A 14,539-nucleotide genomic window follows, 5' to 3' on the forward strand; every position below is an offset into this window, starting at 1 on the left:
TGTATGTGTCTTCAACAAGGGCATGCAGAATTCTCATGGGAAAATCATCAGCACTGAGGATAAAAGAGTCTATGATTACAAACCACTAAACATGAGTGTCAGCAATCACAGCAATCAACAAAGTCATACTCCAAGAAATACAGCACAGCCCTTGCTGGTTTGGCTCAGCACATAGAGTTTTGGCCTGCAACTTAGGGCTCCCAGGTTCGATTCTGGTCAAGGGCACATGCCTGGGTTGTGGGCTCAATCCCCACACTGCAGCTGATCAATGGTTCTCTCTCATCACTGATGTTTCAATCGCTCTCTCCCTCTCTCCCTCTCTGAAATCAATCTATATATATTGCCGGGGTCCAACCCCAGCAGGTCCAGGGGTTCCCAAAGGCGTAGACGGAGTCGGCGAAGAAGGAAGGACACGGAGACAGTGTTCAGTTGATCAGCAGCCTAGCCAGGATCTCCAGCCAGGATCTCCAGCCAGGTTCTCCAGCCAAGTTCTGGTCTGGATCTCCAGAGAGGTTCTGCTGTTTATTGTCTTGTTATATCCGTATTTATACCAGTTGATTTTAATCCTGTCAATTTCTATTACTAAGGTTAGGGCGTTTCTTATCTCCATTCCAGGGAGTAAAGATTATGTAGCTTAAGCATGATTGTTTGTAGTGATTAACTACCCGCCTGGCACTTAGTTAAGGAGTTTCATCCCCTCCCTAACTTCAGGGAAAAATCCCTACCTGGGGAAACAACCTTTCTCGGAGAGGTGACCTTGGTTAAAACACACAGCGCTAAGGGGAGCAAATATATTAAGAACAGTATGCTATATACGCCAGGTCCCTTGAAACATATGCTGTGCAGATGTTTCTTTCCTGCAGCGACTGTGTCAAGCAGCAAGGATGGACCGGCTTCCGGCAATATATAAAAGCCTAAGCGACCTTACAACGGAACGACCGGGAGGTGGGTGGGTGGCAGTGGACACAGGCAGCAAGGGAAGGAGGGAGGGTTGGAGAGGCAGGGAACTTGATTGGCCCAGATCTCCAGCCAGGCCTAGGGACCCCACCCATGCATGGATTTTGTGCACTGGGCCTCTAGTAAAAATATATTTTTTAAAAAAGAGGAAGAAATATAACACAATTTATTTTTAAAATTTAAGGTAAGAAAATTTAGAATATCCATAAAGATCTTTGCAGGAATAGATTCTATAAGTCTAAAACAGGATAAAGATGAAAAAATAGTTGATGAAATGAAAGAGTAACTTCAGGAAATAAAACAAATGTGAGATATGCAATAATAAATGATAAAGACATATTTCCAATTCTGGCCGAGGTGGAGTAACAGACTGAACTTACTCTCCCACCTGAAACAACCAGAAAACCTGACAAGATATATGAAACTGTGATTTTAGACATTTAATATGTTAATGCAGTATAGTGATCTCTGAGAGAAGGGAATAAAAAAGATGAGACCTATATTTGACCCTTCTTATTGCCTGTTGAGAATGTCCAGTCTGTAGCACAGCAAGGAAGACGTAGGCAAAGCCGGAGGTTTCTCTGATTTAAGGTAATATAATAGGGAGTCTAGGAAGGGAAAGGCAGCTAGAATTCACAGGACAAAAAAAGGATAAAGGGAAAGAGCTCCTAAGACTGTGCAGGGTCCCTCTTGACTCTTTTTTTTTTTTTAATATATATTTTTTTATTTTTTACAGAGAGGAAGGGAGAGGGATAGAGAGAAGTTAGAAACATCAACCAGCTGCTACTGGGGATGTGCCCTCAACCAAGGTACATACCCTTGACCAGAATCGAACCTGGGACCCCTGAGTCCGCAGGCCGACGCTCTATCCACTGAGCCAAACCGGTTAGGGCCCTCTTGACTCTTAAGCAGAAGACTGATGATTGATGCAAGTGAGGAAACCACCTGAGCCAGAGAAGGGGGTTGGGGGGGTGAGGAGGGGGCGGGATTTTGAAATGAAGAAAAGGAGCAGCCCACTGTGCTCATGTAGAGACAGGAATAGTTTGTGTTTCTACCACCTCAGGTGAGAAATCTCCTAATTCATGGTGAGTTGTGCAGTTACTCAAAAGAGTATTGTCTCAGTAGTGGTGACTATTCTAATTGTGCTTAACGAAGCTTAAAAGGCAATGATATTAGAAGAACTGGATATTCTTATCCAAAAGAAAAACCCATTGTATCCATACCTCTTTAATCATATAAAACTCAATTCAAACTGAACATAAGCCTAAATGCAAAACCTAAAACTATAAAATTTTTAGGAGAAAATCTTCATGAATTTTGGTTAGGGAAATATTTCCTAAGTGCAACACCAAAATCATGATCTATAAAAAAAAAAAGTGAACCGTGGATTTCATCAAAATTTAAAACTTTTGCTATTTTAAAGAATGAAAATTACAAGTCTCAGAGTAGGGGAACATATATGCAAATCACATAAATGATAAAGTACTTGTATCCAGAACATATGAAAAATACTCAAATCAAATAATAGGGAAACAAACAGCCCATTTTAAAAATGATTAAAAGATCTGAATGACTCACTAACAAGACAACCCAATTAATAAATGGGGCCTTTTAGGTGGAATTACCATCTTCCAGTCATTTCCAACACAAAAGGAAAAGACAGAGAGAGAGAGAGAGAGAGAGAGAGAGAGAGAGAGAGAGAGAGAGAGAGAGACCTGCTATACATTCTTTAAGCCTTTTAGAAAAGAGTTGTTCTTTTGGCTATGTACATGCAAATCTACAAGAAAGGTGATACTGTAGACATGGAGGCAATGGACACTTATACAGGAATGCCCCACAGATGTTACCATGGCAAAACTGAAAGTGTCCACAATGCTACCAAGCATGCTGCTGACATTGTGCAAACAAACAGGTCAAGGGCAAGTCTCTCCCAATAAGTAAAAAAAAATGGAAATACTTTTTATGGCAACAAAAATAAATCACATAAATGGAAACTAAAAAAACCAAGACACTATTTAGTCATGATTTAAACAGGAAATCATACTGGAAATTTCTAATTTTTTGAACTAGATGTCAATTATAAAATGATATACAAAGGACCCTGGTTGGTGTGGCTGAGTTGGTTGGAGCATTATCACATACACCAAAAGGTTGCAGGTCCAATCCCCAACTGAGGTGCATCATGCAGGAGACAAGTGATCTATCTCTCTCTCTCTCTCTCTCTCTCTCTCTCTCTCTCTCTCTCTCTCTCTCTCTCTCTCCCCTCCCTCCCTCCCTCATTAATCTAAAAAAATTACATACAAGGAGAAAGTTTCAACTTTTATAACATATGGTAGAAAATAAGAAAGACTAAAAAGTAATAAAGCATTTAACTCAAAGAATTAAAACAGGAAAGGTAAATAGAGCACATAGGAGGAAAAGAACATAATTTAAGGGTAATAAACACAAAGAAAATATAGGGATCTCAACAAAACCAAAACCTGTATTTTTCAAATTACTAACAAAATAGAAAAACCTCTGAGAAAACTGCTCATGAAAAATAAAAAATGATAAAAGGAAAACCACAAAAGAAAAATTAGAATTAGAAAATATATCTATGAAAAAGTATAAATATGTAAAATAACATATAAGTCTAGATATTGCACATGGATACAGCCACATGTAGTAAAAATATGTAAGATACGACGACTTTCTGTGTAAAGATTGTCTCCCGCAGGAAGGAAACAAATACTAGAAGTGGATTGCAGCTGTACGTGTAATGATCATTTCATAAGAGAAATAAGAAAAATATTAGCATTTGTTTCTAATGGTGGGAAAATGGGTATTTGCACCTTGTTCTATGTCTTTGTGTTTTAATTATCTTTAAAAATAAAAATATACTGCAGACTAAATTATGAATTCAACTTCTGAAGACTGTACCCAGAGAATCATTTTAAAGCTATTTCTTATATGACACAGCAATGCAAATTGAAATATTTCATGTGTGATAAGGCCCAAAAATCTGTATTCTAATAAATACTCTGGTGTTTCTCCTGTAAAGTGACAGAGATCATTGAGAACTTCTATGGTATTTGAAAATAAATAGATATAGATATATTAGAATTCTTCCTCTCTCAAATACCAAGGCAATGACTTTGGATAGTTACTTAAACTACACTCCCAAATTTTGTATCTCTAAAATGCGACTATTCAAAATTATCGCATATTTAAATGATATACTGATGTAGTACTAAAAGTCCTTATAAAATGTGTTGTTGCTGCTCACAATAATGCCTTGTATTTGACTAGGTTCAAGTGGTATAAAGTTTAACTTCAGAACACAAATTTACTTGCTACTTCTGGATTCCTCTTCCTTGCTGAACCGCTTTTTCAGATAATTCAGTGTAATACCTGTTATGGTTGCTATGATCAGAACAGGTAAAGTAATGTAGAAACCTAGAAGCCACCGGTTCTTTGCAGATTTCCAAGCATCCCTTTCCATGATTAAATCTAAAAGCAAAAAGTCATTAAAAAATCAGAGTAAAACAAGCTGTCTACTTTTACTTTTAAGCTGCAGCAAAATAATTACAAAGTTCTGAGTTTTTGTTGTTATTCAGTAACATGGAAAAATAATAGAATCATAATACTTTGGACTATCTCTATTACCTCTCATTCTAAAAGAATAGAAACCAAGATTCAGAGCCAAGATGGCAGTGTAGGTAAACACCAGTACACGCCACCTCCCACAACCACATCAAATTACAACTAAAACACAGAACAACCATCATTCAGAACCACCTGATGGAAGTCATACAACTAGAGATTTAAAGACAAAAGTATATCAAGACTGGCTGGAGGGATAGAGATGCAGAACAGGCTGATCCGACACCCATGTGTGGCATTTTTTTAATTGGGAGGAATTCCTTGGCTGCGGAGGAGGCCTCCTGGGAGGAGCAAGATGTCCCAACCCCACACCAGACCCACAGCCCAGGGTTCCAGAGCTAGGAAGAGAAGTCCCTGTGACTTGGGCTGTAAAAACCAGTGGGGATTGTGGCTGAATGGCACGACCAAGGAAGTGCCTCTTAAAGGGCAGGCACATGAACTTACATGGACTCACTCCCTCTGAGCTCCAGCACTTGGGCAACAGCTCAGAAGGAGCCAGGGACATACAGGGAGGAACTGGATTATCTGCCATCAGAGCAAAAACTCACGGTGACTTTCTCCCAGACAGGGGTGCTTACAGGGGCCATTGTTCCTGTGCTAAGACCTCCTCTGTCGCAGAGCTGATTGGCAGCCATATCTGGGTTTCCAACAGCCTGGCTTACACTGTTCACTCTGCCCTGGTAATTCCCTGAGGACCCGCCCCATCCAATTTTCAATTCCATCCAAGCTGTTTGCAGTGGCTTTTCCATATGAATGGCCTGTCCTGGCTCAGGCTTCAGATTTTCCCAAAATCTCTCAAGCAAGCAACAGCTGGTATCAGCATACCCCATACCTTTCAGTAAGAGGCCCAAGACAACTTGCCCTCACCTGGGCACTTCCGGACCCAACACAAGTGGTGACAATCTGCAGGTCCCTCTGTGGCTCCTTCCAGGTGGCCCCAGGTAGTGGCTGACTTTGCACCTCCTGGGAGGCCCCAGAGCCAGTGCACCTGGTAGACAGCTTCAGACCATACCAGATTACAACTGTACACACCCACAAGCAACACACTAAAGGGGTAGACCCAGTAAGTACCAAAGCCCCCACTGAAGCAAGTCCTGTTCCAGCAGCTCTTCCACTGTAGTCACAGCTGGTCCTCACAGCCTATTGGCCTGGAGGGCAGTTCCTCCCAGTGACATCAATAGCAATCAAGGCTTAACTACAACAAGACTATGCTCACAGCCCACACAGGGTGCACCTAGAGTGCCCAGATCAGGTAACTGGGGAGGCTGAACCACTGGGCCCTACAGGACACCTACTACCAAGGCCACTCTATGAATTTCAATAGACACTGCAGCTCTACTTAATACATAGAAACAAACACAGGGCAACAGCCAAAATACAGAGATAAAGAAACATGTCAGAAACCAGTGGGGATTGTGAAAGAACAGAAGAAATTCCAGACAAAAATGTTAATGAAATGGAAGCAAACTACTAAATACACAGTTAAAACAATGGTTATAAGTTTGCTCAAGTATCTTAATGAGAGCTTGAAGGGAATTAGTGAGACTTTCAAGGATCTTAGTGAGAATTCAAAGACATGAAAAAAACTAGTCGGAAATTAAGCATACACTAACTTAAATAAAAAATAATTTACAGTGATTCTACAGTAGAATAGAGGATTATGAGAATCAAATCAACAATTTGGACTATGAGGAAGCAAAAAAAAACATCCAAACAGAAGAGCAAAAAGAAAAAAGAATCCAAAAATATGAAGATAGTGTAAGGAGCCTCTAGGACAACTTCAAGTATACCAACATTTGCATTATGGGGATACCAGAAGGAGAAGAAAGAGAGCAAGATACTGAAAAGCTATTTGAATTAATAATAACAGAAAACTTCCCCTACCAGTGAAAGAAATAGATTTACAAGTCAAGGAAGCACAGAGAGTCCCAAACAAGAGGAATCCTAACAGGCCCACATCAAGACACCTCATAATTTAAATGACAAAGGTTGGCCCTAGCTGGTTTGGCTCAAAGGATAGAGTGTTGACCTGCAGACTGAAGGTCCAGGGTTCGATTCTGGTCAAGGGCACATGCCTGGGTTGCGGGCTCAATCCCCAGCATGGGGTATGCAAGAGGCAGCTGATAAATTATTCTCTCTCATCATTGATATTTCTCTCTCTCTCCCCCTCTCCCTTCATCTCTGAAATCAATAAAAATATATTAAAAAATAAAGTAAAATGACAAAGGTTAAAGACAGAGAGAGAATGTAAAAACAGCAAGAGAAAAGCAGTTGGAGAAGAAGAAGAGAAGGAGGAGGAGGAGGAGGAATTAAAAACATGAATAAAATGGCAATACATACATATCTATTAACAATTGAGTCCAAAAATTAAAATAAATGAACAAGGAATCTAATAAACAAAATAAACTGAGGAATAAAATAGAAACATGGAACAGGCTGATGAATCTGAGAGGGAAGGGGGTGGGGCTCTGGGAAGAGATTAATCAAACAACTATATGTATATTAGAGGCCTGATGCAAGAAATTCATGCAAGAGTAGGCCTTCCTTTTCCCGGCTGCCAGCACCGGCTTCCCTCTGGCACCTGGGACCCAGGCTTCCCTCTGGCTGCCGGCAGGCACCCGAGACCCAGGCTTCCCTCTCAACCCCGCCTTCGTCTGAAAGGATATCCAGTCTAATTAGCGTATTATGCTTTTATTATTATTATAGATATGCATTACCTATGGACAATAGGGTAGTGAAGGCTTGAGATGGAATGGAAATCAGGTGGAGGGGGCAATGGGGTAAAAGAGGGGTGACATCTATAACAATATCAACAATCAAGAATTTTTTAAATGAATAGAAACCAAGTTCCAGAAAGTTGCAACGTATTCTATATTATACAGCAGCTACATAAAAATCCCACTATAACACCATTAAGTGGGGCCCAAAACCTTCAATAACGCATAATGTGGTATGGTGTAATTGCAAGGTTATCCAATAAATATGCATTGTTACCAGGTACGTTACCACTGAATCTCACTATATTTGTGCATTTCCTATTTTTCTTTATTAGACTGTTGACTTTTTGACATTAAGGATCTGTTTTTATACATGGAGCCATTGCTACTACAATGGCACTGGCATAAAAATCAGACTTGATTCCTAATCCTTATTCTACAACTAGTTAGACTGGGTATGGTACCTGAAACATTATTTAAACTCCACAAGGAGAGGGACTTAATTTAACTTGCTGTACATCCCTCATGCCATATGACCAGGACCAAATATATATTAGTTCAATAAATATTTGCCAAATCAATGCATGAATAACGGAAACTGAAGTCCTGGTGAACAAATACAACACTGTGCTAGCATCCCTCTGGGATCTCTACAGCAGCAAGTTGTTGGTTTTTCTCATTTAAACTGTAAACTTTTTCAGAGTAAAAATTATCTTCAATTTATTTTATTTCTTCTATAATGAACACATAGTAACAGAGTGTGTATAGCTGAGATCACAGAATCAATTATAAAGGAGGAAATATTGAAATATAGTCTTAAAGGAGGAAAGCCAATGATATCAATCAATAAAAATTTAAAAGATACTCTCAGCTTCAATCATGATATCTGAAAGTTAATATTAGAAAAAGAGAGCAAGATTAAGAAGGCATATTTGGTTTTCATTTCTTGAAAGAAGCCTAGTTACCTTTCAATTACAAATAGTCATTTCTTCCTAAGTGTCAAACATCTAACTTTGTTTTTGTCATGATAAGCTATTTGAGAATTTTATTAGCTGGATTTGTAAAGAGATAGATACTTGCCTGTTATTTCTCTGTCAGCATGTCTGGACTGCGTATTGCAATCTTGACCGGTCCAGCCACTGTCACAATGGCATTGCAACTCAGACGTGCACACCTAGGACCATTTTTTACATTTTAAATGATCATGTAAAAATATGCTCTCATAAAAGTAACATTATCAGATGGATCATCAAGCTTACTTTTGTATTTTTTATCTGGTGCAATTCTATTTATTTTAGAGAGACAAGCCTATAAAATAAATGCTCGATTTCTTAGCCTAAATAACATGCACACACAGAGAGATACAGGCATACACATACACACATGGCATCTCAATAAAACTATGAATTAAGGCTCTCAATATTTGCATCAAGAAAATTTAACATCTTCAAATGTTCACCTGAAATTTTAGTGTGCAATTTCAAAAACACATCCTTTAATTCCAATGAAAGATGTTTCCAATGGTGTGCTAGAGGCCAGCTGGTACTGAAGCATAGTAACCTACATCTTGTATAAAAACTGCTAGTTGCAATTCTCTGCTATTGTTAGATAGTCCCTTGTTCTGTAAACTCTGTCACTGTAAACTCTGTCACTTTTAGATAGTCTCTTATTCTGTAAAATGACTTTGTTTTTTAGTTTGAATAACAGAAAAAGATAAAAACTTAACTGTCTAACCTTGCAAGCTAGCCGTCTAAATAGGTGAATACTGATAATAATTCCCATATTCTCATGCTAAGTGTTTGTTCATTATGTATCCAAGGTTACAAACTGTCTGCAAAAATAACTTACACAAAGCTCTTTGTAAAGTCTGCAGAAGGTCCGGAAAAAACGTATTTGGGAAACAAAGAACTGGAAGCATATAAATAGCCCTGACCGGTTTGGCTCAGCGGATGGAGCATTGGCCTGCGGATTCAAGGGTCCCAGGTTCGATTCCGGTCAAGGGCATGTACATTGGTTGCGGGCACATCCCCAGTAGGTGGGTGCAGGAGGCAGCTGATCAATGTTTCTCTCTCATAGATGTTTCTGACTCTCTATCCCTCTCCCCTCCTCTCTGTGGAAAAAGTCAATAAAATATATTTTAAATAAATAAATAAATAAATAAATAAATAAATAAATAAATAAATAAATAGCATTTCCTTCATGTTTTTGGTTCAGAATTTGACAGAGATATTCTGCTCTGAACCAGCGCAATAAAAAGACTCCTAATTGGCTTGTTAAGGCGTCTCGTATCTAGCTCGCTGATTTGCGATACAACAGTACCAGTTCCCAGAGCTGATTTTGCTGAATCTCCAAGATCAGGGTCATTGTCATGTGGTAACCTGAAGTATTTGCACTTACAAATGAGGGCTTCAACCTCCCCCAGGAGTAGTTATTAAACATACATGAGCATAACACCGCCTTAGCCATTATCAAGTTTTGTTTGCCTTTGTTTGAATTTTAAGCAAAGGCTTTCTGTGTTACAAGAGGGACTCATATACCTAGATATAGCATAACATTAGAAACTGGTTGTTTGTTATTGATAATTATTGTATCATAGCCAAACACCTTTATGGTGCCTACTATGTGAGTCTCTAGTCTGAGCACTTTATACAGATTTGCTCATTAAATCCTCACAACCGCTCTTTGAGGTCAGAACTCATATTATTCCTACTTTACAGATGAAGAATCTGGGGCATATTGAACTTGCCAAAAGCCATCTGGATGGTAAGTGATAGAGCCAGGATTTAAACCCAAGCAGTGGGGTTTCAGAAGCCCTGCCTTTGACTACCGCGCTATGCTATTTCTCAAAACAATTTAAATATCACCCAGTTTCTGATATTTCAATTTAAGAACATGAAACTGATTTCACTGTTCCAAGGCTTAGATGTAAGGGAAAAAGTACTCTGTTCAAGTCCAACGCCCCAGCTTCTGTCATATAACCTTCATATTGGAAGGAAGAAAGGAAGGAAGGAGGAACGGAGGAAGGGAGGAAGGGAGGAAGGGAGGGAGGGAGATGAAGGAAGGAAGGAAGGAAGGAAGGAAGGAAGGAAGGAAGGAAGGAAGGAAGGAAGGAAGGAAGGAAGGAAAATTAGCCCTTTAATAAATAGTCAGTACTCCAGCAGGAAGGTTGTCCATGAACTGCTGTAAAAACTTAAATCAGGGATCTCTCCCCACCTGACCTGTGAGCACCCCAAATACCTCAAGTGCTAAACCCATAATTTTTCCCACTTTGTAGCCTACTCCTTCTCTGTACACCTCAGCTGAGCAGAAAGAGCAAGCTCAGTAGACAAGGATTTCCCTCAGAAAATCAAGCCAGGGTACTTGGGCAAGGAAGAAAGCACAAACTTGAGCTGTAGGAAAGAAACAGGTTTTCCACCTTCTGTAAGACAAAAGAGAGGTTTCCAGCAGCCAGCTTTGTCAATTTAAGAACCAGATAAGAAATGCAAGCTTAATAATTCTGGCATAAAAGGAGCAAAAATTGTGGAGTAGGTATACCCACACAGTGTTAGAGAAAGACCCAAACACAAGCAAGAGCAATAAGAAATATCCCACCTGAAGACAGCTAATAAAGATTTAAGGAGCCGAAACTGGTTTGGCTCAGTGGATAGAGCGTCGGCCTGCGGACTGAAAGGTCCCAGGTTCAATTCCGGTCAAGGGCATGTACCTGGGTTGCGGGGATATCCCCAGTGGGAGATGTGCAGGAGGCAGCTGATCGATGTTTCTCTCTCATCGATGTTTCTAACTCTCTATCTCTCTCCCTTCCTCTCTGTAAAAAATCAATAAAATATATTAAAAAAAAAAAGATTTAAGGAAGTGACTAGTACTTCAAATGTAAAAACAGCAATGCAAAATTCCAAGAAAAATGAAGAAGCAAGGAAACAATTCATCATCAAAATAATATTGCAGCAAACTCAAAAAGATGCAGAAAATTTAGCAATTTGACTGATAAAAAGTTTAAAAGCCTGTTTTTAGGAACTCTGGAGCTACAAGAAAACAGACATACGATTCAACAAAATATGGAAATCTTCTGGAGAAAATGAAAAATAAAACAGAGATAGAAATCATAAATACGAACCATAAAGAAATTGTAAAAGTGAAGAATTATATAATGATTTGGAAAAAAATGTAATAGAGAACATCTAAAGCACAATAAACCAATTAGAAGATAGAATTGGTATCTAGAGCTTAGGAACCAGTGTAGATAAGAAAAAAGAATAAGAGCAAAGAGAGCATATGTGATCTATGGGAAACCATCAAGCATACAGATATTAGAATAACTGAAGCCCTAGAAAGAGAACATAGAAAAAAGGGGGAGCAGAGAGTCTACTTAAAGAAATGATAGTTGAGAACTTCCTAAACCTGGGGAGAGACTTGGACATCCAAACTCACAAAACCAAAAGATCACCCCATTATCTCGATGCAAAATGGCCTTATTCAAGACATATTATAATGATAGTCATAGATATTAAAGACAAAGAGGAAATTCTAAAAAATTGCAAAAAAAAAAAAAAAAACACAAAGCAATTGTCATCTATAAAGCAACCTCCCCCAAAGCCAGGAGTGAGTGGAATTTCATATTCAAAGTGTTGAAAGAAAAAAAGTTAGCCAAGAATTCTCTATCCAGCAAACTCATCTTTCAGAAATGAAGGAGCAATAGGAACTTTCCCAGACAAACAAAAGCTGAGGAGATTCAACCCCACTAGACCTGCCTTACTAAAAGGAGTTCTTCCATCTGAAATGAAAAGACAGTAATCAGTAACATGAAAACATATAAAAAATATGTAACACACTAGTAAAACTAAATACACAGATTTAGAAAACTCTAAATCTGTAATGTGATTGTGAATTAACCACTTAACAGAATACAAGTTAAAAGAGTAAAAACAAATTATAGCTACTGTAATTTGCTAATAAACTCACAAATATGAAAAGAGGTAAATTGTGAATCAAAAACCAAAAGGGGCAGTCCTTCCAGCAAAAGGGCGACTCCCGCTAGTGCCGCAGTCCCCGCCTCCCGCTGCTGCAGCCAGGCCTGCCAGGAAGCCGGTGCCCACGTCTCCCCAGCCTCAGGCCCCTAGCGTGTCCTCGCTGCCCTGCAGCTTCGAGCCCCAAGCTCCCGAGGACTTGGTCAGAGGAGTTTGGCGGAGCTGAGGGAGATGTCGAAGTGTCAGGAGAGACTTTTCGCCATGAAAAGTTCATTTGCAGATTGCCCGACAAGGATAAAAAGATCTTTGACTCTGTTGCCAAACTGGAAGCTGCCATTGCAGAACGTGAAGAAATTAGAGGGAAAAGTGAACTGTTTCCCCTGCTAGTTTCGACTGTAACCCAAGGCAAAAAGCAACTGCCGCTGACGTGGACACAAACAGGGCCCAGAATTCTGACCAGATACTTGATACCTCATCACTAGTTCCAGGCTGTTCTGCAGATCACTTCACATCATCTAAAACCACCTCACAACAACAGGGTTTTCTACATTCTTGTCACAAAGATAACGAAGAGGCTCCCCAGGTTGGGTACAAAGTGAACAAGTGCCCAGCTCCCAGCAGCAGGGCCACTGTGCCTCCCTCACCCAGAGCCAGTGAGAGCCAGTGAGAGTCTCCCTCAGCATCGGGTGTAGGTCAACCCAAAGATAATCCCACCGGCTCCAGCAGCCTGTTTAGTGGTAGGTTACCAAGGGCCACAACTGCAGACCCAGGTGAACACCACTCAGAAGAAAACAAGAGGACTGAGAACTTGACAGGCCTTCATGGTGGGACACAGAAGAAGCCTCGTTACACGGAAGTGCTAGGCATGTGAGCCAAAAACTCAGTGCCCCATCACGTAAATTTAAAGCCCATGTGTTACCTTCACGACAGAATGATTCATTTGGTTGTCAGCAAAGAAGAGGGTCTCCGATTTCCTCAGAGGAAAGGCTCACAGGGATGAACAGCACCTTGATGACAGCCCAGCAGCTGGGCTTCTACCACAGCACCATTTACCTACACAGCTGCTCTCCACCGAAGAAGAGTTGGCAGGTCAGCAACAGCAGAAACGGAGCCATAAGGAGATGCAAGCTAAGCTTGCAGCACACCAATCAGCAGAAAGACTGAATGTTAAAACGCAGAGCTATAATCCAGAAGGAGAGGCTCCAAGGAAATACCGAAAAGTAAAGGGATGAAGATGACAATCAGTCCTCTGATGGTGAATTTTGAAGATGGTCATTGGGATACTCTCTTGACTCTCTGCCTGTTGAGATGTAATTTTCTTACATCAGACTTTCTAACAAGTATCAAGCTCGGTGTCAGAGGTTGAAGAAAATGATTTTACACAATGGTAGCTATAAAAATAGTGTTTCAGCACATAACATTTTTTATTAATAAAATGTGCAATTTTAATTTCATTTGCCTTGCTCTGTTTTTATTTTTAAAGTAGTTAACTTTATTGTTTCTTTTTTCATTGAGTTTATTGTGGTGAACTTGGTTAATAAAGTTATGTAAGTTTCAGGTGTACAATTCTATAATACATCCTCTGATTACTGTGTTGTGTGTTCACCATCCCAAGTCATGTCTCCTTCCATCACCACTCATCCCCTCCTTTAGCCTCTCCTACCTCCCCTCACCCTCTTTCCCCTCAGGTGATCATCATGCTGTTGTCTGTGTCTATGAGCTGTTTTCATTTGTTTCTTTGTCCAATCCCTTATTTTATTAAGCACACATTCTTGCACAGTTAATATTACATGAAAATAAAAGGAACATGTTAGAAATAGATACAACTCCAAGAAAATCTTATATTGCTAATTACTTGTCCACCAGCTCTGAGGCATTGTCATTATCAAAGTAAATTACATAATCATCACATAATTATCTACTAGAAGCCCGTTGCACGAAGATTCGCACAATAGGCCTTCCTTCCCCTGGCTGCTGGCATCGGTTTTCCTTCCGCACCCGGGACCCAGGCCTTTGGTCCACCTCAGCGGAAAATCCAAGCCTCTTCAGTCTTCAGTCTGCACTCTGGCCAGAGCCTTCAGTCTTCGCTCCGTGACTGCATATGCAAATGAACCGCCATCTTTGTTGGGTTAATTTGCATAGTCACTCTGATTGGCTGGTGGGCGTAGCAGAGTGAAACCAATTTGCATGTTTCTCTTTTATTAGTGTAGATAATTATAATATCATATAACTATAACTAATTGAAGACCTCCTAAGAAA

At 39.9% G+C, this 14,539-nt stretch overlaps 1 protein-coding gene and 1 pseudogene across 1 annotated transcript in view; one reads left to right on the top strand and one right to left on the bottom strand.

Annotated features, from left to right (window-relative positions):
* The window catches only part of ADAM32 (ADAM metallopeptidase domain 32), a 99,509-nt gene that overhangs the window by 9,002 nt on the left and 75,968 nt on the right, over nucleotides 1–14,539 (bottom strand). Inside the window, exons 18-19 of the mRNA XM_059685345.1 lie at nucleotides 8,397–8,490; nucleotides 4,287–4,446 (exon numbers count right to left, since the gene is read on the bottom strand). Coding sequence (XP_059541328.1) covers nucleotides 4,287–4,446; nucleotides 8,397–8,490 — 254 coding nt within the window. The remainder of the gene's footprint in view (nucleotides 1–4,286; nucleotides 4,447–8,396; nucleotides 8,491–14,539) is intronic.
* Nucleotides 10,034–13,629, top strand: LOC132225926 (DNA-directed RNA polymerase II subunit GRINL1A-like; annotated as a pseudogene).

This window comes from Myotis daubentonii, chromosome 2 (genome assembly GCF_963259705.1).
Source record: "Myotis daubentonii chromosome 2, mMyoDau2.1, whole genome shotgun sequence".
Classification (NCBI taxonomy): domain Eukaryota; kingdom Metazoa; phylum Chordata; class Mammalia; order Chiroptera; family Vespertilionidae; genus Myotis; species Myotis daubentonii.